General features: G+C 31.0%; 1 protein-coding gene across 1 annotated transcript; it reads left to right on the forward strand.

Moving 5' to 3' along the window:
- The first annotated feature begins 1,740 nt into the window (after positions 1–1,740).
- Positions 1,741–24,992, forward strand: LOC106102071. Its single transcript, XM_013281481.1, has 5 exons — positions 1,741–1,870; positions 19,704–19,769; positions 21,636–21,814; positions 22,265–22,643; positions 23,321–24,992. The coding sequence occupies exons 2-5, from the start codon at positions 19,746–19,748 to the stop codon at positions 23,372–23,374; spliced, it is 636 nt and encodes a 211-aa protein (XP_013136935.1). The 5' UTR covers positions 1,741–1,870; positions 19,704–19,745; the 3' UTR covers positions 23,375–24,992.
- The last annotated feature ends 1,406 nt before the right edge of the window (positions 24,993–26,398 follow it).

The raw sequence follows: 26,398 nt of genomic DNA on the forward strand, positions 1-26,398 counted from the left end.
CCTCTATCGACCTATTAAGTACGGATGACTCTTTTCTTAGTCATTACTATTTAAAAAAAAAAACAACCTAACAGTTTTATAATAATTAAAACAATTTTTATAATTAGTTGAATATTTTTTATTGTGAGTCTATGAACAATGTATTACCAAAGCACATACCGATTGAGTTTTCGTTAAGTTGCTGATCATTAAAATTGGGCAACAAATGGTAAGGACAGCATAGATTGTATAATTATATTATTACGGCGAGCGCCATTTTCGTCTAAACGAAATTAATTTGGTCGGTAATAAAACAAGTGCACAGATTATTAACAGGTGCGGTTTTGTAAATAACAGATGTTTTTGTTTAAAATGCGTTTTGATAAACAACAGTCTTGTAGAATAAGGGTTAATTTTGCTCTACGTTTAATGGGATTTTCGAGTGCATTATTCATTTTAAATCAGTTGATATTTACAGCTAAAGGAATAATATACTTTAGATAAGCAAAAATGATTTAAGACAGTTATGATTTAATCTTACTGTCTTATTAACTACCGAAATATCTGACAAGCATCGTAACAAATGAAAACATTAAAGAATCTCAGAATATTTCCTTAACGGCCTAAGTTACAACAACCTTAGTAATGCTAGACTTACATAAAAATACGAATATTTATGCTTTAAAAACCTGTTCGGATCATCGATTATTACTAAGAAATTTATAGTAAGATTGACGTATTAAAATTCTGCGGATTGACTAAATCACAGATTATAGTGTCGTGTATTACGAAATTTTATTTTATTCTAGTCTGATACTTGTCTCTAATAAAAGTTTAATTGTTACATTAATAGGTATTTATCAAAATAAAGGTAACTCTTTACGTTAACGTAATATTTAACTTATTATCAGGACTTCAATTCTGGATAGATATTAAAGAATTTGTTTGGAAAATGGCTATTGGTTACAGATGCTTTTTTGTTTAGTTGTTTATCGACAATAATGTTAGAAGAGCCGAAGTTTGTTTTGTTGTTTATTTGATACGATGTTATTACAAGTATCGTTTTCGTCATTTAACTCAAAAGGTATGAAAGCAAAAGAAATAGGGGAAGGCTACAAGTTATATTATTGTGGGTGTGATGGCAAAAAAAATGGTGTAGGAATTGTGCTTGATGGTGAATTAAAGAATCAGGTGAATAATGATGTTTTTTTTTAATCGATTTTTCAAAAACTTGAAAGGTCCTTATATAATGTTTTTAAAAACACACACCTTAAAATTGCGTTTTTAAAAGTGAGTGTAAATACCAAAATTTCATTCACAGTTATGATAAACAACTTTCCAATCTGTTATTTATTCATGAAGTTTTAAACTTTTCCATGATGCTTATTTTTGATTGAATACACGTTTTAAATGTAATTTATAGTAATTTATCGAAATATTGATTGAGTTCAACGTAACACTAATGAATAAAATAAATGGTAACTTCAGCAACCCAGCACCTTTCAAGAAGATGTTATAAATCAAGAAATTAAACTCTTCAAAACAATGATGTGGTTCTTTCAGAAACTATTGGTTTCAAAATGCAATAATAGGATTACGTACATTGTGAGTCAACATGAAAATTAAACTCGAACGCATCGATTATCATATAGAAAAAATTCTGCATGGCTTTTGTTGATTGTAACTACATACTTGATGTTTTTCGTAATGCATTTTCATCGGCTATACTTATCGGTTATCAGACGTCGTGAAGGTGCGCGCCGGCGGGACGGACAGTTGATGTTCGTGCGCCGAGAGGACGACACATCCGCTACTCGCCTCTTATAAAAGTGTATATAACAGTGATACGTTAAACAATCCTACGTGATACCAGTACGTGGATAATAAAAGGGTGCGTGGTGTTTTTATACTTTCTTATTATTTTCTTTTAAGTAGCACATTTTGGATATTTTTATTTACTTTTTGGTTATATTATAAGTTAAATTGTATTAGATAGTTTTAAGTTTAAGAAAGGATGCAACCCTTACACCTCAATAAATTACTGTAACGTTAAACCTTTTAACATAAAACAGTTATGTTGATGTTTCTATGATTGTACATATCGTATTTTTTTTGTTTGAATTTTAATGCAACCAACTTTTATGACATATGGCAACAATTATGTATATTAAAGTATGGCACTGTAATAGCTATTTAATAGCTTCAAAATTATGCAATTTGAAATTTAATAGCAGTTAAAATAATTAGCTTTCTCTCAACGAACGAGAAGCAAATTGGAATCGTACTGCATGACGGATTTCATGTAAGACTCCGTTGTCAAAATATGTACATACATTAACATTACAACCATCTGTGGACACTATTGTAATATTTCCTGGTCAGTCAATCAAATCAATTATCTAAAAGTCAAGACAACGCCGATAAGTCGTCGGTACAGTTTAGGCATCCGACAACATTCATTTTAAAGACTTCAGTGCTGTTTCGCTGCAAATCACGTCGAGAATTTTAATTGCAGCAATACATTTATAGGTAAATAACAAGTTTTTATCGTGAACTTTTTCCTAAACTTATATTCAGTACGAAAACAAATTATTTTTAACATATCGAAAATTAGTTCCACGAATAAATAAACCATGAAATTGAAATTGTACCTAACTACCAATGTGAGGCTTAAAACGTCTTGGTACTTTATTTACGGGATAAAACAATAACAGGGAAGCGACCATAAGTTTCTCAAATATTTAGACAACACATCCACGTTTTAAATAAAGAACTTCAATATTCAATCAAATTGTATATGCAGCGGTTTTTCATTCGTAATGGAATACTGTATGAAGCTCGTACCAAACGTATCCACAGTACTTAGTTAAATTGTTACCATCAATCAAGATGTCACCAAGTCGTGTGTTTATTCACGGCGTCGTAAACTTGAATTTAAAGTGATTTTCCTTGACCATATATTCGTATGGTTCGTGTTATTATAAACGTTAATATATATTTAAGCTCTGCGTGTACTGAGTCAAAATTAAAATCTTTAGTTTAACCAGTGACAATTCGTTTCCAGTTTAATGAGATACCTATTTTAGAGGATAACTTTTAAACCAACAACGTAATTTATCATCTATCTTCTTCGTGATTTTTTATAGTAAATCCATGTTTATGAATTTTATATTCAGCATATTATGACACTGTCATCATATTTTGCGCGCTTTTCCGTATAAAGTAGCTGGTATTTGATATGCAAAAATAAATTGCAAGTTATGGTTGGTGATACAATAATTAAGGCATGTTTAATTTCTTACATTGGCGTAGAATCCATAAGTATTAAAACGTGAGACTAATTAATTGATAAAGTTTAACCAGTTTTTTTTTTATTAAATGTTCAACTTTGTTTAAATCGCGGTTACATTTTGAAGATTCGTCATTAATACGTACATCTTAATTAGGTGTTACACTTCCGTATAAACATAGAAGCCAATCTATGCGGAGTCAAGGACACGGCAGCTCCACTCATTAGATCATTAGCACGTTTGCGAATTTTGTTGAATCGAATAAAAGTGAATCGATTTCCTGTTTAGATCTCGATTCTCTATGAAGTCTTTTAGAATTATTAAACGTTACCTGCGTTAAAATCATATAATTTCCTGTCTGTGTTAAAATGTTAAAATCCACCTTACTTCCAAGCGGTACACTGAATTCTTTCACGTACAAATGATATGTAGAATTCGGCTTCGCTTTTTTATTGAACATTCCATCTTTGGGTTAAAAATCAACAGTTAAATATTGTAATATGATATTTACGTAAAGTTTTGAATTTTTTACATTTAATCCATAACACATACGATAAATAAATTATTTCATTTTATTTAATTGACTAAATTAATTACTAAACTTCCTATCATTTCATCGTTACACTTTACGTTTTCCGTAAACGAAATAATATTAACTTTTAAGCTAAAAGGGTGAAGTGACTTTAATTTTTTTTATGGCGTGCATATTTAATTTTTTTAAGAAGTGTTAAAATAAAATCAGAATAAAAACGGGAAAACATCAAGTCTAACATACTTACGTATATAAAAATAATAGACAAAATAGTATTCATAACAGATAAATATTTCTAAGAAAAGCTTGCGGATAACGTTTAAAAAATCCCTACTTGATATTATACGATACGCGTGTTATTTACAATTGAACATAGGTCTTTTTATCTTTTTAAACTGTTTTTTCCCTTTTTTTGTACACCCAAGTTTGCCTTTCAAATATTACTTTGAGTCTTGAAATCTTTTTGGCCTTTAACAAGTTAAGGAAACGACAAAGAAGGTCCTAGGGTATTTTGTATAACGCACTTTAAACCACGGAGTATTAAAATTTGCAAGAAAGTATTAAGAAAATAAGTATCAGATATGCGTAGCGCTCCTGCCGGGAATCTACAAAACCTCATAAAAATTTTGCCGATGACGTTGTGGAAAATTTTTGTGCTATAACCTCGTTCTTCGTGTGTTTTCTATACGTAGTATAGTTTAGATTATTTGATTGAGTTCATATAATTCTAGTATGCTACAATATCTAGAAAGATCGATGACGAAATTTATTTTTGTGACATATATCATGTTGCATTTCTGCGATAGTCCTAGGTCATTGACGTGTTCATTCTGTATTCAGTTACATAACTACACAGCCAATTAGTATAATTTTATATATAACATGGTATATTTCCTATAAAATGTCTTGTTTCACATCGTCATAAGTCTATTTGCAATAACTATGTAAAATGATTTTTTAATGAATCAACGAATTATTAATTTAAAATAAGAAGAGATTTTTTTTTATAATTCATTTAACTTTTACGTTTAAGCCAGTCATACAATATTTGTTCTTGAACTAATGTATCATATTTCTGCATAAAAATAAAGGACTAAAAGGATAACAAAGTAGTACTTGATTGTTGTATATTTGTATTCACACTGACTTCAAACCAGTCATGATAATAATATTTATGCGCATAAATTTGATCCATTTTTAATTTCCATCACTTCAATATATGTTACAGCTTTATTAGATTTGTTTTTAATAGAATTTATAATATATTTTAACCTTCAATTCCGTCATGTCTTCCTATATTCTAGCCGTCTGCGATAACGTCATTTTTTTATTAAAAACCAACTACCAAATAGAATAAGGTTTGGAACACAGCCATGTTAATGCTATGCGCTTAATAATGAAACAAATCATTTTTGAATAAGTTTTTTTTTACTATTATGAGACTTTATGGCATTTATTAATTTTTGTATAACAATGTGTCAGAAATGGCTAAGAAGTTTTTGAACGATTTTGCACGATATAGATTCAAAAACAAATGATGTCTCCTCAAGTTTACGAGTAAATAAAACGTATTTGTATTACTATAAATAAAAAAGTATCAACATAAAGTAGTATTAACTATTAGCAATACAAATAAACTTGGAATGCTAATTACGGGCGTAGCTGTTAAAGAATGTACAATAATAAATCAACGTAGATGATTAAACAAAGTATAAACAAGTGTTGTTAGAGAAGTGAAAACGTCAATGAGTTAGTGTTTTGTTACTCACACGTTGTGTACAAACATTTGTAAATCATACAGCAGGTTTCCACTGCAGAAACATGCTATCTCTAATCCCAAACAGAAGCTTTTGTATGTATGATAGAAATTTTCATAAAATAAACTAAAAACTTAGTTGTTTTGTTATTTAAGTAATGTAATATCAATTTCTTTTATTTTTATAAACAGTAATGGAAATATAAATGATAAATAATTATGGAAAATCACTTGGAAGTATGAACTATTATAAGATAATGTAAACGGTCGTCTTAGTCGGTCAGTAATCGGCATCTCATAAATAAAGCAATAGACAAATGCGTTTGCATAATACTAAAGTAGATATGTTTTATTATATGCAATCCGTAATTGTTTTTGCTGCTTGTAAACTATTCCCTTCAATTACATGTAACGTAAGTAAGTATCCTAACATAAGTGTAAACCGCTAAAGGCGATCACAATACGCGACGCGATTTGAAAATATCAAGGAGTCGTGCGACTTATGTACGTTGCATCGAGTTTGTCGCCAAGCTACTTATTTACTGTTGATTGCGACTTCATCCTCGTGATATTTAAAAAAAATTATAGCTTATGTCACTGATAACGTAGCCTTTGCAGGGTGAAAGAATTTTTAAAATCGGCACAATAGTTTTTAAATTATTTAAATATATACAAAAATACAAATATTTCCTCTTTATAAAATTGGTTTAGACAACAGTCAACAAGCTGTCCACTAGCGTACCATTTGCAAAAAAACTTATTTGTCCTCGTTTTTTTAAAAAATGTTTTGTTATTACACACAATGCATTTATGTAGACCTATTGATTGAGGCAGTGTAACTAGAACATGTAATTTTCAGTCGTCTTAATAATATATGACTTACACTTGTTAGAACTACAATGAGGCTGGCAGACGATACTCGTCAATACGCACAATTCCCACGGCCGGAGTACCATCTCTCGTAAATATCGATACGCTATTTATGTAACATTTTAGACGTTTTATTTATATTTGTAACTCGATCGTTCACGCTCAGTAAATTATTGGTACAAGTGCGTTAGAAACTTGAGACGCATCTTACAGAAGGTATCGCAGCATTCACTTGAATTTGGTAATTAAGTTACAATGTTATAAAGCATTAATAATTTCAAATATTTATAACTAGATGGAATTCGATGAAAAGATAATGTAGGGTTAAGTATACATTTTACTAGCAATTATAAATGCATCCACAAATTGTGGGGCGCCTAGCAAATAAAGTTACAGGAAGAACTATACTCATAATAATTTTTATTATGAATAAATTTTACAACATTCGCAATTACAAGTATATTTTTCACTGTAGGTTGATCGTCTATTCCCAATTAATTACCTTAACATATTTTATACTTATATCCGGCTGAGAATATCTTAAGTACGCGCCCTGACAAGCCCAATGGTGATTTCAAATGGCAAATGGCGAAGTAAACTTACATATAATAACAGCTTTCGTGTCGTTAACAAATAAATTTATTAGTCTTATTAGTTGCGATTAACATGCAATAAATGATACACCCAGTAATAGTTTGAAATATACGTTTAAATCTAAATAGAATCTTTCGTTGCTGGACTCGGTTGCTTCATCTAATTTTAACACAGCTTGCGTTCCTACACCCAATTGAGTTTCGACACCGGCCGTATCTTCCCATGCCCGCGATACAGTCAAACAAAATGTCTTTGCGCTTTTGTAATCGTGCTCACCTCACTTCTTTACTTACTTATTTATTGCAAGATTTATTGTGTCGACGGGTCATCTGATATTCCGGTAAATACTAATGCTATGATTGGTTAATGAAAATCTAGTCTTTAAATAAAATTTATGTTTTATATATGCTTTGAGTTCTTAAACCACTGGATCTATTAGTTCATAGTTTCTTTCAATGAGATGATTTTTTAGAAGTAGGTTAGGAGTTGCAGTACATGCTTGGATTAATTATGTACCCTACAATTAATAAAATTATGTCACATAAGAATTTATTTTATTCGTGAAGTCATTGAACATTAAGTACCTCAATTAATTTCTTATAAATATAAGGAGCGTTTTAAATCGTGCTAAATTCTATCACGAATTTAATCTAATGTTTATTTGATATTTTAACAACATGACAGACAAGATAAGTAAGACAATTTATTACTTTGAGTAGTGCTAGATTAATATTTTAATTCCTATTTTACTTGTAACATCTTTTGATAAGTGTCTGTATGTAATTATGACAAGATTTTTTTTTATTACAAGTGGATTGATTAAACTAAACTACGCCTTATATGGATGTACTAAAAACTGTAGTAGTTTATTAGTAGTATATTAGTCTTAATGAAAAACTGTTGTAATCACACTTTAAAAAAATAGATGACACGACATAACATTATCTAGCTTTTTTTGATTGCATAGTTGTTTCCGTAGTATAGACTCAAAGTCAAGTGTACAGTTTACAGTAATTTTGGTCATTTATATGATGATATTATAATAACTAAACTATTTTTGATAAGCTAATTATTTGCAAAACGTGTCTGTCAGTAATACAATCCATGTGGAGTACCAGAACATCGTGAGTTTAATTTCCCAGCTTTCACTACCTTATCTTTCCTTCTATATTGTGCACGCGTGTTTACAACATCTGATAGTAAAACTCACGTTCCTGTACCGCAATAGACACATGAACTTAAATTGAAACACGATTATGCTGAGATTTGAAAACCAAATTTCGTTTGTTTTTATCAGAAAAGTTAAACTTAAAAAAATGCGATTACAATCATTTGTTTACTGTACAAAGTTACATTTTAAAGCATTTTAGTTACGCCAACTGCTGCTTTACATCCTTGTTTTTTTTTTAAATTATAGTTACAATTATCACTCCAGGGTAAATTATATTGTAGATTTACAAAGCTTGGAAGTTCTTGTAGTCAACACTTATATTCAGAACCGTAAAATAGAATTTTTTCTTAAATTCCTGTTTAAAATATCGCTGAAATTGTTATTTCGTAAATTAACTTGGTTCACATAACTACACAAGATCTACACTAGACTATAATAAAACGGTTAAGCAAGAAATTCAATTACACGCGGTATATCAAAGAGGTAGAGGTCATTTAAATTAATAAAACAAACTATTACTCGCTTATTTATTAGGTTATTTCTTGTCTATTTTTTCTATACACTATATATTTATGTATTTACATTTCAGTACGGAGAAGTACCATGTAAGTTTTGAAATACAGTAAGAACGCTATGAGTAAGGTAAATTTAATATTTACAGAAGATCTTTGTCGATTATGTTTGCTAACTCGAAGGCTAAAGGAAGTTGAAATGTAAATACTCAAATGGTTTTTACCATTGTCCTCATGTATGCTTGTCTTTTTAACAATATTTTATCGTAGTATACGAATACGTGCGCTCGTTTAAGTCTTTTGTTCCAGAAAAAATTGGAACAAATATTATTCTAGAATAATTTCAATTTTTTTTAAAAGTTTCTTACTGTATTTTTATAGCACTTGACGATTATCGTCACCTTTTCTATTTGAAATCACGTAACCATCCTTTGTAGGCATTATTGGATATTACTAGCACTAATGAGGATCATTCAACTCGTCCAACATGACAAAACACTGTCCAATTTGTCAAATAACATCAGATTACTTAATCGGCCCCTTGCAATGGTTTGTTCTATTTCATTCATTGCGCTGATCGCTCCGTGTTCCATTATATGCTAATTGAGACGACACAACCAATTGCTTAACATTTCAAAGCACATCAACCAAAAGTATGCTGAGAATTCCGAATTATTTACAAACAGTTGGAAAAAACGAATTTATGTGTTTTTTATACAGCCTATCTACTTAGGTTTATCTTAATTTATTGCCTACAAATTTATGAATCAAAATAAATGACATAAATAACGTTACTAACTAATTAGCACGAACTTCGGACATGTTATATTTTATCTACTAATAATCTAAAACGTTAGATTCCTTTATTCCGCAATCTATATACGTAGATAATCTAGATTTTTGCATTCAATAAATCCAAAACATGTTCTAGATATAAAATCATTTCGCGGTTCACACTTCAATTACAACCTTTATTGCATTTTGATGACCTGCACGCGCTCGCTTAGATCGCTGACAGGTAATTTTGCACGCGCACAAATGGTTCAGTGAACCGTGTCCGTTGCAGTACGGTGTTTTACATCACCGTAATCGAATTTCCTAATGATCATCATCGCGACTCTTGACCCTTAACAAATTATACGTTAAAATGTTGTTACTGTTTCAATGCTAATCATTGGAGGATAAAATATTCGAATACACGGGTGTAAATCCTTAGGGGTCGTTATTATTTTTCGGCTACTGCTTTTTATTCAGGTGTCGGCACCTCTGCTCATACCTGACCTGATCAAAGCTTGACACTCGTAAGCAAAATGAGGAGGAACATTAAATTGGAGTCGTCTATACATAATAGACGTTACGTCATCAACAAAGCACTACTGCAAGGGGCAGTGACAATTGCCTAAGATTTTTAGATATAGAATAGTATAGGCCTTTTCATTTTCATTAAAGGCTCTCGCGTTTTTTAATCCATCTCATATCTGTTTTATAAAAAGGAGTTACTCTATTGTAAATAACTATGTATTCTTCAGTATCAAATCAGTCAAACCGATACGTCAGCCGCAATTAAGGTATTGCACGTGCTTTTGATTTCACGTACCTTCCACTTTAATAATAAACAATCGTGACCGCAAACAGCGCACGTAACTTTCGCACTTTGACCTCCATTGCCGATGGAAGTTTACACAACGAAGACGAATCGACTTTCATACATCAACCGTACCAAGGTTTCGATTAATTACAACGTACAAATATACACAACATAATTATATTATCATACTTCTATAGAAATAAAGTTAAGACAGAAAGTAATATCAGACAAAGAAAACAATAATGGATTTTTTTTTTAGTAACTAGCGATCGTCCGCGTCTTCGTCATCAGATAGAAAAGTGGCCTATAATAGTTTAATTATATAATAGTTCGGTCAAAATCAGGGCAGTCTTTTGAATTAAACTTTATTTTTTCGTTATTAATGCTATTGCATAATGTTTACGTTTTTTATTATGCATTTCATACAAACACTTTAATTTCCTAGAACTACATAAAGATAACAAAACCAGTTCTCAATAACTTTTGTGTATATTGAATCCCTGTGTGGTTACATTCAACTTAGTGTGTATTACATTGCTACTTCTTGTGTTTAGCAAAAGCTATTTTTTTATATTAAAAAATTAGAATAACAAGTGAATAACTCTTAGCAAAATCGCAGATTTTAATCACAAAATTTTAATATAAGAACACGTCAATGCTAGGACAAGGTCATTAATTTGTTGCTTCCTCAGTATTACGTCGAATGATGTCATTTTGCTGACTTAATGAGATATGTATGATAATATACGGCGCATTATTTTAAGGTTATGGATTAAGGTCGTAGGGATCAACAACTTGGTTGAATCTTAATTTTATTACGCTTCATGTAATTATGATAATACAATTTATTTAATTTATTAGTCAACTAGCTTTCGCCCACGACTCCGTCCGAGGGGAATTAAAATAATAATTTTAAAAAAAAAACAAAAGTTGTAAAGTTGCCCATGTTGTCTTCCTGACTATCATCTGCATCTGTGCTTAATATCATCGAGATTCGTTCAGCTGTTAAGGCAACAAACTTAACAAACATCCTTCCCTCCATCTAAACGTTCGCAATATTAGTAAGATTATTAAATTTTTCTTTGTACAGAAAATGTTACATACATAATTGAAAAATGTCTGAAGTTGTCGTATGTATAAGTTCCCGTAAATGCTTATTTTATTGAACCAATTTTGTTGAATTTTTGATAGTGAATTTGTCCACATAGTAACATTTATTTTTAACTTTAATATTATTTTTAAACGGCAATTAAATAAAATTACAGCTAATTTAGTAATTTTTTTAAACCGTGTCAAGAATTTAATGCGGAATTTTTATTTTAATTAAACTACATGTATGCGGTAAGATTGATTGTTTTATTCGTTTTACTGCACATCATTTTAATGAGGGTTACGCAAGAACAAGTTGACCGTGAACTCGGCCGCTGGTTTGCATTGTTGCGTGATACTGGACCACGATTACTTAACATTATCTGTCGAGTCCTCGCCATACTTTTGTACTGTTTAAATCAGCGATGATAACTTACAAAGAAGTGAAACGTAAGTTATAAAGAAATAAAATAAATTTTAGAGGTTACGATAGTAAAGGGATTCCCAAAACCGAATCGTATTCTGGATAAAATTGAAGCCTTCTAATGCTTTTAGAAAATAATCTGTACTAATATTATAAAGAGGAAAGCTTTGTATTTTTGTATGTATTAAAATAACTCAAAATCTATCGGTCCGATTTCAAAAATTCTTTCACCTTCCAAAGCTATGTTATCGGTGACATAGACTATACGTATTTTATTTATATCACGTGAGCGAAGTCGTGTGCAACAATTAGTATATTCTTGATTATATTTTTTTGTCATCAAGTGCTACACGTTTTAATTTGTTTTTAAAACTATTTGATAAGCATAATGTGTTTATTATTTTATTTGCTTCGTAATTAAAATTATTATGTTTTTATTTTAATAATTTAACGTAATACATATTAATAAACGTAATGTGTTCTATTTTCCTATTGCTGTAGATATTATAATAGAATGACGAACATTCTTCAAGGTTGACCACTACTTCCTTGTTTTTCAAAACATCCCTAATTACTGTATTACACACTCGAGTGAAACAATGGCTTGTTAAAAATATAATTGCAACTTCTTGATGATAATAGTATGATAGCAATTGTTCTAATCGTATAAAGAATACGGCCATATGTGTATTTAAGGTCTGCTTAGCGGATGCGTTGTTTAAAGTTGTTTTATTGTTCATATTTAAATACATGTTGATTTTATCTTATGTCTTCCTTTATGGTTGACAATTAAACACAAAGTAAGGACAAATCTGGATATTTAGTTGTGTATTATGTGAGCATCACAGCCATGTTATGCTTAAATAAAATATAGTCTTCTTTACCTCTTATGTGTTCTTCCACTTTGCACAGAACAACCTTACCAATATGGCCGTCGTCGTCGAGCTAATGCAACACCCTTATTTTTGATATCCGATTATTAACATTACAAGCAGAATTACGACATTTCAAAACCATGACATAAATATTTAAATAAAGTTTTGGATCACAATTACAAAGCTTACATCGTTATTTCAAATTATGACAAATTGTATCGATTTATAGCACAGACTAAATAACCTTCAAGAATACAGAATACATCAAAATAGTTAAAAAGCTAACAATTATTAATGGACGAATATCATTCATTCGTCATTCATTAAAAGGGTTATTAAACTCGAAAGATTATGCGGTACTGTGATGTAATAGCAAGGTACTCGTACGAGTTAAGGAAAATATAGAATTTATCGCAATCTTTGACTAGAAGCTAAAAGAAATAGAAGAGTATTTACTTGTTTGAAACAAGCATATTTTAGTTGTCTTGGGAAGCAATGCTAAAAGAAATGAAAGGGTATTTACTTTTAAAACTAGCATAGTGTTGTTGTCTTTGTAAGCAACTAGAATCTTTATCTTTGCTATTTTTAAATAATAAGTGTCATACATATTTCAATACCGTTTCACTACTCTAAATGCATTTACCAGCAGACAAAAGTAATTAACACGATAAATCTATACTATTATAATAAAGCATAAACACACACTTTTTTGTTGCCTAAGATGTCAGCAATTTCAGCATATTTTTGAATAATTCCTTTTTTAATAAAAAGCCCTACACTCACGTCATGCTTTAGGCTATATATTTTCACGCCATCAAACTTAGGGGGTAAATATTTTTGGAGGAAAACCCTAATGTGGGAAAGAAACCGTAAGTTGCTGCCAACATCAAGGAAGTAAGATTGCCAAGGTTTGTCATGTCATGTCATTTTGACATTTGCTATCAATATATTAATAAATTTTTCACGGCTAGTGTGCTAATATACGTAAGCATGGTGATTTATTTTATTTATTGAATTTCTAGGTCAGGTCTAATAAGAACTCCGACTATTTCAATTGCTTACCTAAATCTACTTCCTCGTGTTGCGTCCAGCAAATTCAATTTACACTTTAATGAAAATAATTGGCGGCCCACACACAATGTACGTTGTTAGATTTCAAATTAGGAATAATTGCATTAATCTTATTAAGCAAGGTAAGTGCTAATAATAAAATACTCTGTCATTGTGTTAACACCAATTTAATCACGAATAGCAAAGAGTTCTCAATATATAGACAATTTAAAAATAAATTGTCAAATCCACGCTTAACATTAAACTTGGATCTGCAAATAAATGGATTATAAAGAAAATATTTAAACTAAAAACCTATACAAATTTAATAGATTTAAAATACTTGCATCTTAAAGGATTGCAGATATCTGTCAATAATATTATATCTCATTTTTACATTGTAATACAAAAAAACATTGCGCACATCACTATTATTAGACAAGCAACAAAAAACTATTATGACATAGAAACTTCATCCGTAACTTCTAAGCAACAAAAAATTAAACAGCAGTCTATATTTTTCCTTTTTTGTTTTGCTAATGTTGCTTTACATCCTTCCCTCCATACTATACTCTAATACTGTTCTTTAATTATTAATTCAAATCAAATATATATTATTATCAAATAACCTATCTTTTCTGTAAAAGTTATTGATAACCATTTCTATTTATTCGAAACTCTACATTATTTAGGAATTATTAACATAAAAACGTGACTTGTAAACTTCACAGATAACCACTAGACACATTAATATAATAAATCTCTATGTACATATTAACAATTAAGATACGTTTCTAAATTGCATTAAATCTTTTTAATAAGCAATAAATTGCAACTAGTTTTTATTGATACAGTATTTATAATGCTACACAATAACATATGTTTTTTATTCACTTGTCTACATGGTATATGATAGTTAACATGATTATGCTTTTATAATGTAGTACTAGCTGTCGCCCGCGATTTCGTCCACGCAATGTAAAGATAAAAAAGTAGTCTTACGTGAAAGTTCGGTCGAAATCGGTCCATTTCAGAGATTACCCGAAATAAACGCAGCTTGCGGACAGACAGACAAAAAATTTTTAATGCGATTATTGTTGTCAGCTGCGCAAATACATCATCTTCCCGAAATTTGGAATTTTTCTTTTGATATTGCAAAGAGACACTCCAATTTTATTATATGTATGGAGTATATTTATGCTCTTTGAATAAATATGAGATTAACCATAGCGTAAGCATTGTTTAATTTATGATGTCTTGGGTTATAGGAAAAATAACATGTATGTAGCATATAGAGTTCTTTCCTACAGAGATTTTTAGCTATTACCTGTGATTACACATTGGTCCAAAATTGTCTATTTTTATTTAATTTCTAAAGAATTTCTTTCTTAATAGCCTGATATTTATCGAAAAAGAAAAACTTAAATTTGTTCCCAATGACAGTTGCATGAACTTTGGGCCTTATATGACCTGAGAATGAAATCTGATATCTTAAAATATGTTTTAATACGATACGATGCCAAGTTTAAATTGCAAAATAATAACTACGTAAATTTATTATAATGGCACAATTTACGTGATGTGTCTGTTGATAATGACCTATATTTTAATGTAATGGACGCGTTTGCCTTGTTTTTAATTTATGATGTCATTCCGTGTTTACGCGACAAATTGATAGTTGTTTTTTAATAACGCGTCTTGTATATTAACTATTACAATAATAAATAGTTAAATTAATAGTATGTTAAATGAGACTTCAATTAAAAATGACTAAATTCATTATCAACTTGCCCTTATCCCTACGGAGGGTCTGCACAGTACGTGCTGCTCTTCCATACATTTCTATTACCTCATTATCTGAATTTAATCCCTTCTTAAGCTTATCCTCTTTCACACAATCCATCCATATCGGTTTTCCTCTACCTTCGTAGCCTATATATAAATAGCTAAATTATCGTTTAATATTTATTGATGTCTAATACTAGGTAGTACATAAAAGTTTTCCTTACGATACGTAATAAAATTAAAAAATCTGTCAAAGAAAGACCATGGTAACATAAGTGGTGCGTGCAGTAGTGTAGAATTATCAAATTACTTAACAAAATAAATTGATAATTACATTAATAAGCCAAAGCCTTTGTTTTGAAGGTTATGATAACAATTTTAATTTGTTCAAACCGTTACCAATATAAGAAGCATGAACATAACAATGGCCTATGGATTTGTTAAGTTACACGAATTAAAAGTAAAAATATCTAAATACAAACTCAAACAAAACGTAAAGATTGTGTGTTTTTTTTTTAAAAGAATTTTCTTTTTAATAGACATACTTTATAATACACTTACATCATATTTCATACTAATATTGTAAATGCGAAAGTTTGGATATATGGATGGATGTTTGTTAGACTTTGTAGCCTAAACGGCTGAATGGATTTTAATGAAATTTGGTATAGATGTAGAGGATAGTCTGTAACACACAGGGTACTCACTTTTGTATTTTTTTAATTCCACGTGGACGGAGTCGCGGGCGAAAGCTTGTTTTTTAAATTCATAAGATACGTTGCAATATCATCTTACAGTAGTAAACAAAGTATTTTACGTATGTATCAAGTACTTGTCACCCAGTAATCTATTGGGCAACAATGTACGCGTGAGTGGGTGCGATGAATTTACATTACAAGTTCTGAATAATGCTGGCTCTTTGTTATTTGACACATTGTCAAGGCACTGAGCCAAGGAGACACACCAATTACATCGCTTCCTCGGCGCTTAAGCACGCCTTACTTAATCGCAAACATCAACAAAAGCTGTACACCTTATTACCGAGGAATAAGGTCTTATATGTATGTTTTGTACTTATGAATTGATAATATGATATTGTGATATTAATGGAATGTTGCAGCAAAAACATATTGGTATTAGCATGCGATATAACTTTAGTTTTAATCGTACTAATATTATAAATGCGAAAGTTTATATGGATGGATGTTTTTGTTAGAGTTTGTAGCCTAAACTACTGAACTGATCTCGACAAAATTTGACACAGATGTAGAGGATAGTCTGGAAGAACACATAGGCTACTAACTTTTTTTCAATTCCATTTCGACGAAGTCGCAGGCAAAAGCAACTAGTGAATGTATTGTAATTCGATATGTCTTGTTATAGAGTTTTACAATATTATATTCGCGTAACTATAGGGCTAGATTTCGTCCGCAACTCCATCCTCGTGTAATTGTGTTCCAGACTTTGCTCTAACATCCCTTTATCCATCTATCTAGATTTTACGCATTTATAATATTAGTAAGAAAAATATTGGAAAAATGTTCTTTAAATATTGCTCCTCCTTTAAATTAAGAGTTTAGAAGCATTTTTATTGATTTATTAAAAGATTTGATTTACATTTAACTTTGTAACAAAGCAAAAAGTCGTACTAATTTAGTTCATTGAAACATTACAAAAACATAGAATCCAGTTTGCCATAACACATAAACTAAATAATTCAAGACTTTCCTTATATTTAAATATATCATCTCTTAAGGAACTTGCCCGCAAAAAACTATGTCACAATCATCCCATAAAAGGTTCATAGATCGTTCCTGGTTACGTAGTCGTGTATAACGAGCACTCGGTTTATGATAAATTCTGTGTCAGGTATGGAGAAGTTATAACTTAAAATGGAAATAGATGCAACATGTAAATGTACTTATTATTTGCACTCATTGCAATTACTTTTTTTGTGCTTTTTAATGTAGATGTATGCATCAAATTTATTTTTATTGTTTTAGTAGCTGTTGCTAGCGACTTCGCCCGCGTTTTAATAAAAAAAATAGAGCCAATGTTACTCATAGATAAATTACTTTTCTATCGGTGAAAAAAATTTTAAAATCGGCCCATTAGTTTTTGAGTTATTCCTATACATAAAAAAAATACAAATGTTTCTTCTTTATAATATTAGTACAAATAAATATATTTTATTTTTCTCTTAATATACGTTAATAACTATTGAATACGGTTTACATTAAGTAAAAAAAACTTTAGCTATCTTTTAATTAGTTCCTAAATCGTTGACATTTAAGAAAATATCTTAACATTTGTAACATTTAGCATACTACTTAATATAGATGTAATTAGATACGCGAAAGGTATCAATGATGAAAGAGCAGAAGGATAAACTGCTGTTACATGTGTTGGATGTTTTGCGCCCCCCGAAGTGCATACTGTTAGGAATAAAATTAGTACCGTGCTATAGAATTGGCGCAACTCTAGATTATCGGCATAAACGTCACGTCCCTAGCTGACAGCTGTCAATATCACTAGAAGTATGGATAGATTTGGCGCGCATCCTAAGTCTTGACGAGAAGTATTGCTCTGAGTTAAAAGCGACAGTATCAATTAAATAAGTTGTCTAATAATACCTAGATCTTACTTGCCTTACTTCTTTATTACTCATCGACTAATGAGACGACTTATAAGGCATGTACACTTTCCAGTTAATTAAATCCATACTAATATTATTAAGAGGAAAGATTTGTATTTTTGGTTTTTGTATGAATTCGATTCACGTAAAAACTTCTGAGCTGATTTCAATAATTCTTTCACCATTAGAAAGGTAATGTATCGGTGAGTAACATAGGCTGTGTTTTTATTTCATAGAAATCAAGAAAGTTCAAATTGCTATACGTTTTGTAGATTAAGATTAACATTTTTGTAAATACTTTAAAATAATAAAACTGTCATTGAAGCTGGCATACACAAAAACTGTAAAAAAATGAAGCGATTACCATTTAAGAACATATCTTCTCGGTTTTTATTACGTCGGTATTATTGTAATATCGTCCTTGAATTAAAACATGGTTCCATTATTGAACATAATGTATCCAGAAATACTGCCATTGACATACTTGTCAAGTGCATTGTGTAAGGATATATGTATGTATGTATGTCGCGTGCATGAGAATCGTTAATACCCACATATATTAAATAAACTTATTCTAATTGTGTTGCATTTTACAGTAGTTTATATATAGTACGTCTATTTCATTACAAAAGTATAACTACTATTATTAGAAATGGAATGTCTAAAATCTCTAATCACAATGTGGAGTAAAATCAATTGTGACGTTCTTGTAACACAAAATACTCTCTCCAGTCCTTTGATCCGTTAAGTTCCTCACCTTAGAAACACCTGTATTGAATTAAATTTTTGTAATGAACCACCACACTAACTTAATTTGCTAATATGCTAAGTTACGCGTATTTTATGCAAACGCACTTATTATCCTTCATACAATTGCCTATCTTAAATACCTCTATCTGATACTACTAGTTTACGAGGCCTACATACCCCTTTAATGTTATTGTTTGTTACAAAATTATTTGAAATAGCTTTAGAAATGCCAGCCTCTTCGTGTTCTTTGAACTTTGCCGCGTGCAGATGATTTCATGTACCCTCAAATACAACTAAATGTTAACTAAGGATATGGTCGTTATTTCATATTATTATTGGTTTTCATTGTTAAGATACTGGTATAAATGTATGTGTTAATTTTAACAGTGGTAGAGCCCGCTTTAGCATCTTCGCACGAATGGGCCGGTTCGCCCGGTGTAATACCACGACCACACAGAAAATAGGCGCGAAGTGGAGGCAGTGCGTCTGATGAGTGTGGTGCCGAAAGCCTAATTTTAGTCCCTTTCCCATTCCACTCTTTTCTTAAGAGGAAAGGGTGGTAAGGAAAAGTGGATTTGACGGTGGAGGAGACGAATAGGAAGGGAAAATGTCCTCTTTATGTGCGTGTCCTCCTTCAATTAAGGGTAGGCAACGCATCTGCAATTGCGGATGTTTATGGGCAGCGGTCGCTTTCCATATCGGTGGATTCAGGTGGCCACTTGCTCGTTTGCCGCCTTATATTATAAAAAAAACTGTTAGTAATTAAATCAAAGTTTTTGTAATAATTTTCTATATTTTTACAGATTCATCTCAAAATAGTAGTTTAAAACGGAGCAACATCAACCATGAAATACTCCATAAGGTTGCAGGTACGTAAATTTTTATTCCTTCCTCGATTATGCTCTTATAAGATCTACAAAAGAATTAATTGATAAATTACCCCGAACTTGCATTTAGCTTACCACACACCACTTTAACACAATAAATTAAGCAAAAGCAATTTAAACGGTTAGATAAGTTTATAAAATCATCAAGATTCACTGATAACGGTTGAAGGTGCATTAAAAGTGAAGCGAAATTTTAAGAAGGTTAACAAAGTCTATGTGCTAATTTTAAATAAAAACAATGGTGACTTGTAACATTAGTATTTGTGCAATTAACATGCCGTGGACTTCTTTGTAATTTTTTTTTATTTACCTTCGTTCTTATAAGTTTCCTAACAATTTGCAAAACTAGATTTATAAAGACTAATCAGATAAAACGTCCAGTATTTGGTCATATTTACATTAATTATATTGTCAGTGGAGTGTTGGTAATTAAGAGAACAGTCACACAATTCTAATGAAGTAATTTAAACGTACGTAATTATTATACTAAAAATTAATTTAATAGTAATCTAGGTCTTACTCATTAAAATTGATCATTTGAACACTTAAGTTTAGATGACCAATTTTAATGAACTATAATAAGTATAAATAATTATTAATATATAAATTGAATTTATTAAAATAATTTGTGAATTCAATAAGTAAGTTAATTGAGAAATTCATTAAAATGAATCATCTGAACTATCGAGTTCAGATGATCAATTTTAATGAGTTTATTTCAAAAAAAATCAAAACAAAAAACCTAATAAGTTCAACAGTTTTCTCCATCTTACATGAATTACCTTAAAAGTCGTAGTAATCCAACGAAGACATCACATAAACAAACATGAACGTATTGAAATCCACACGGATGTTGTTAGGACACGGCGCTGTGTAATATCAGTCTAAAAAAACTATAATTGTAACATTTGTATAGCTCGAGGTGATTAATAATTTTCCATTGCCCGCAATACGTTACGCTTCGATCGTTCTTCACATTTATACATATACGCATGAACGCATGTTGCTGGTTAGTTCTATTAATATGAACCTTTTAGCGTCAATCTAACAAATTTACAATTTAAAACGTTAAACTGGGTTATTTTATAACCTAAAACTCTGATAAAGAAGCGGTTTTCTTCATTTGTCATACAATACAACTCTTGTACTCTATGTACGTAACTACAGAACGGCTCCATTAAACCTGTAGATCTGAAGAAAATTTTGTATTGGGATAGATCACCGTCTTCATTACCGCATCATTTTATTTTTTAATCCCGCGTGGACAACGTTGGGAGGCAGCTGATGGCAACTTTACCCTGCTGTCAGTTTGGTAGTAATTTAGGTTTCCATGTTTTTTTTTGCGTGGGAAAGAATGACTAGTATAGTTGGAATCACTTCAAGGTTTCAAAATGAAGATTTCTGATCTTGATTGAATTTTAATGAATTAATTTGCAATCACTCAACTCGACGAAGGCTCTATTTTGCTGCAGATAATCTTGTTTCTCACCCACTCAATAAACTGACGTAATACTGTCTCTCGTAAAAAAAAAAATATTTGTTTGTTGATTTAAATTTGTATGCTTATCGCCATGGAACATTCGTGATTATTGTCTTCTATAATCAGTGCAATTTTAGAGTTAACCTTAATACCTTTATGGTAAACATTGATTTCATCTTTTTATTTTGTATTGTATTGATGAATGGCAAAAGAACTAAACTAATAAATTTGTAGACCTAATTCTATTTATGTTTTTGTACACTACATTCTGTACTATAATTAGATTCCAGTGTAAATACACTTATACAAATACACATTATAAAATTATAATCTTTATTTGAGATGTAAAATTCAACTGCTTCTCACAGTTGCTGACATGCTTAGTGTACGCGAGCTGCGTGCATGGTATCATGATAAAGTACGGCACGAAAGGGGGGCCGATAGAGCCTCCAACGCCGGAACCGACACCCGCCCCGCAGCCCTACAGGATACCAGCACCAGTATGGGAAGATCGTAGTGACGACTCACCTGATCCCAACGCCACTTGGTAAGATAGCTAGCAAGTCATTATCTAATATTACGTATACTTTATTAGTTGCTATTATAGTAAATATAAGCTAAGATCTTCTAGACATACCTATTATAATGCATCTACAGGCATTAACAGGGTGTTGCTTATAACCTTTCCTACGAATTGTCGCAAATATCCCCAGCTTCAGTATGTTCCTGTTACTTTGACTAGATCCTCTAGTAGAAAATTTAGTATTCGAGGTCGGTATATTGTTTGGTTGCTGTCTAGTTTTATTTGTGATATTTAATATTAGGGGCAAATTAGAGGTAATTATTTCCATTGTTAATTTGATAAGGATTGGGAGAGACCTTAATTGAATGCAACAGTAATTGACGATAACAAGGCATCATTTAATTCACATGCATTGCAATTCAATTGCATACATTATAGTATCGAATTACTTTTTAAATGATCAATTTCTTACAGGCGACCTCCATTCTTCAGACCACAGCCGAGATACACTGAAGTTATCTACAAGGTTCCTTCGCAGACTGTTAACAGCGCTCAAAGCTTTGTCAATTCGTATCTACCAAATCAACCACTTAAAGCTGAAACTGTTAGGAATTATTTCACACCGGCGCAAATACTTACTTCCCAAAATTTACCCGGAGTTGGCATCAGATATTTCATACCCGCATATCATCACAACCAACATGTTAAAACGCATAAGAAACAAGATGATGCGAAACACAATGATATCGAAACAAATGAAATCGATGATTCTTACGACGATGACGCTCCTAGTGATGTACAATGGAAATTTGAGAAGAATGCAGCGAAAAGCAGTCAACAAACTAGTTCAGAAGTAAGTGTTACAGTAATGTAAACAAAAGAATTAAAACTAAAGATAACTACAGTATTCAGTTAATTTTGGGTAAATTTAAAAACAAAAGATCATGTATAACCATAACAGACGTTTTTAAGAGATAAATGGTGGGCTATTTTTTATCCACTCGAACAAATAATTTGCCGGCCCGATGTCGCGGGCGAAAGCTAGTTTCTCATATATTACAAATATATTTACCAATTATGTCTCAACTGCAAACTATTAGTGTTTTTAATGATATGGGTGGACTCGATTAATTTTCTTTTGTACAGTATAGAATAGTAAATTCTCTTTTTGTTATACTGTTGCTTAACATATTTTACAATTAAAAACACAAAAATAAGCAAACTAAGGCACTGGTTAAATATTCTGCTGTCTGTATCGTTTTTATACATATACCTTTCGCCCGCAACTTCGGCCTCCTGGAATTGAAGATAAGTAAGTAGCCTTAGGTCTTCTTCAAGACTATTCTCTACATCTACGCCAAATTTCATCGATATCCCTCCAGCCTAGAAACCTTATCAAACAACTAACTTCTATATTTACAGTATTAGTAAGATGGAATCGGGAATACCATGTTTTTATATGACCTTTTTTGTTGCAGGAATTCATAGTAAAGCAAATAAGGTAATGTTTGTCTATATTTTTTTTTACAGGGCACAGCTCGACCCGTTTACCGCTGGCCAGTGTACGTACAACCCAGACATTAACGACGTTCAAAAGTTATTTAATTATTAAAATTGTCAGTGGTCAAGTTACTATAAAGCCATTAGACATAAATGTTAAAGATGAAGACAGTAACAAAATCCGCTAAGATTAGGCAAAGTGTACGGTACAGAATTATTATTGTGATTTTAATATAGACAAGTAGAATAAGTAAAAAGTGCCAGAATTTTTAAATACAATCAATTGTCAATTGAAGCACTTGAAGATTATCAATGATTTTTTTTATATATCTTAGTACTATAAATAGTTTGTTGCGATAATTGTGCCAATAGTGACACATACAAGCTGAAGTACGATTCGCGTGATTGAGTTGAAGTAAAGGGCTACGTGGATATTAATTACATAGTCATGCAATCGACTGACACAAGAAGACATCTCGAGCGTGTCGGGACACCTGCTATGATCCTAACCTTGATACAACACGACCACTTACCCAATTAAATAATTTATCAATCTATAAATAAATTTAAAGTAAAAGAAAATAACAAATGTAACAATAAAAAACAACTTGACTTAAATTTTGTAACCTATGTGTAATTATAATTAGGATTTTTTACAATACAAGATTTTAGAATTTCATGACTCCTTTCCAAACTAAAATTGCAACAATTTTTCCTTAAATAGTTTAAACTTTTGTGAGTTATTATTATAACTAAATCTTTAACTGCTAGTACTCAAGTCTATTTTTCCGGTGGCGGCACCGACTAATTTCGGACTCATCGGGGGTCCATCTATTTCTTGTTTTTTGGGATTAAATACTAGGCTGTATTACACAAAAAAATACAAGACCCTTTAATAGACCCTCTGTTGAGATTGTAGACGTCAGCCTGGTCATATATTTTACCATAAATATATATCAATACCGCATTTGGTATAAGTACTTTGTTATATATTGATTGAGATGCATTGCACAAGCCGACGCATAATAAAGTTTTTAATAATCATGATTTTATAGTATAAAAGAGTTGACGAAAGTCCAAGCTAAGATGAATTTGGAACACTGTCTTATTTTTTTATCGTAAGGATCTAAGTATGCAGTTGATTTTATTTTATATTTTTTTTGTTAGAAACGCTTTTGCTTTTGATCATATGGCTCTGTTTGAAAAAATCAGGCAAACAAAATGATGAATTGAGGTGATTTTTAATTTTTAAAACTTTTATAATGTTTTTTAATTCTACATTTATTCGGTTGCTTTTATTTATATATTTTAAATATTCTACTTTTCTTAACACCATAGCAATTTGTTACGGTAAGGTATCAGTATTCAGATGTATGTTTTTTTATAGTATTGCCGTTATATAATATCTATTGTTCCATTCCTTTGTGTACCTGAAAGTTTTGTTATGTCATTAGATGCATCATCATTTTGTCGTTTGCTTAAACTAACGACAAGGGAATGCTTTGTAGAAATAGATTAAGAGAAACGACTCCTATTTATAAATCTAAACGGAACTCTTTTGGAGAATCTCTTTTGGAGAATCTCTTTTGTTAAAATCATAGCTATTCTGACGTAACGAAGTTGCAATTTTCGATTTTTTACTATCTTAGTGATTCGTCTTTAAAATGTGTTAATGACAGAAGAATGATTGTTTGTAGTTTTTTCTTTCTATTTGTAGACTAATATAGTTTTTAATTGTAATTTTTGTAAATATGTAAAATAAACGATTGATATATTATCTGTTTTTTATTTAACAGTTCAAGATATAATAAAAAAATAATATAAATAAAATATTTTCTATTAACTTTAGCTTTAATGTCATAGTTCGACTCCATAATAATATATAAGCTATACTTTTGTATAATATATATTGGTTACATCAAAACATCGCCGCATGCGATGTTCGAGACAATCGTCACGAAACACGATGCCTCGATTCCCATCGGATGAAATTTACAAGCCCCGAGATAACACGACTGTTTGAAAGCATGCTGTTGTACCTTCACTATCACATAAAATTTAAACAGGAACTAAGAAAGATTACATCTTAATTGGTGGCAATTCTTTAACCAACGCTATGACTCGTTAAATTCAATTTCCTTACATATTATTAACATTTAGTCATACAATTAAAAAGTTTGGGAAGTCTAATAGGTTCTATTATTTACGAGGTCATAATTACGAGTACATGAATAGAATTAAAGAAGTAATCGAAAACCTTTCTTGTACTGGAAGAGAAGAGTAATCCTGCAGAAAAGGAGATGAACAATAAAGGATTATACCATACAATTTGGATAACAAGAGAGAGAGACCTTAATGGTCTCATATGTGTTTGTAGTATTTCGTTCCATCTAATGCTTTATAACCCCGTTACCGTAACGAGCGCACGCAGCGCCGTGACTGTCATTACGAATCCGTACCATTGCTTATTTATTTATGCCTTACGCAAGCGGATTCAATTTACGATTTTTATTTAACAAATATATTCACAATCAAAAAGTTTTTACAAGAAAAGGGCAAAAAATCACTGGGTATACTGAGGTAATGATATCGTTCATACCCATTGGCATCGGCAATAAAGGTACTGATGATGCTTTTGACGACAAAGTACGCTCACTTCTTCAATTTAAAAAATATTCTATATCCTGCCCACCGAGGATAGGAAAAATTTCCTTGACCTACGCAGCACTGGTGTTTATCACCAGCTTAACCTTATAATTCATATTTATTCCGTGCCAAAGTTCGTACAATGTGCCTTCAGTATAAATATTCTTATATAAAAACGAACTGTTGCCCGCGACTTCGTCCGCGTGGTATTAGAAAACATACGAACTATATAAATTACGAAAAGCTACGTATCCCTCGGGAACCGGACATTTCTCGGGGATGAAGCTTATCCCATGTGTACTCCAGACTTTGTTTTATATCTGTGCCAAATTTCAATAAGATATGTTGAACCGTTGCAGAATGATCGAGTAAACATTAAAAAACTAAATTAATGAATCCCACGGGAACTGTAACTAATCCAGGGATAAAAAGTAGCCTATGTGTTCTCTCAGACTATGCTCT

The sequence above is a fragment of the Papilio polytes genome, unplaced genomic scaffold (genome assembly GCF_000836215.1).
Source record: "Papilio polytes unplaced genomic scaffold, Ppol_1.0 DF824303.1, whole genome shotgun sequence".
NCBI classification, from domain to species: Eukaryota; Metazoa; Arthropoda; class Insecta; order Lepidoptera; family Papilionidae; genus Papilio; species Papilio polytes.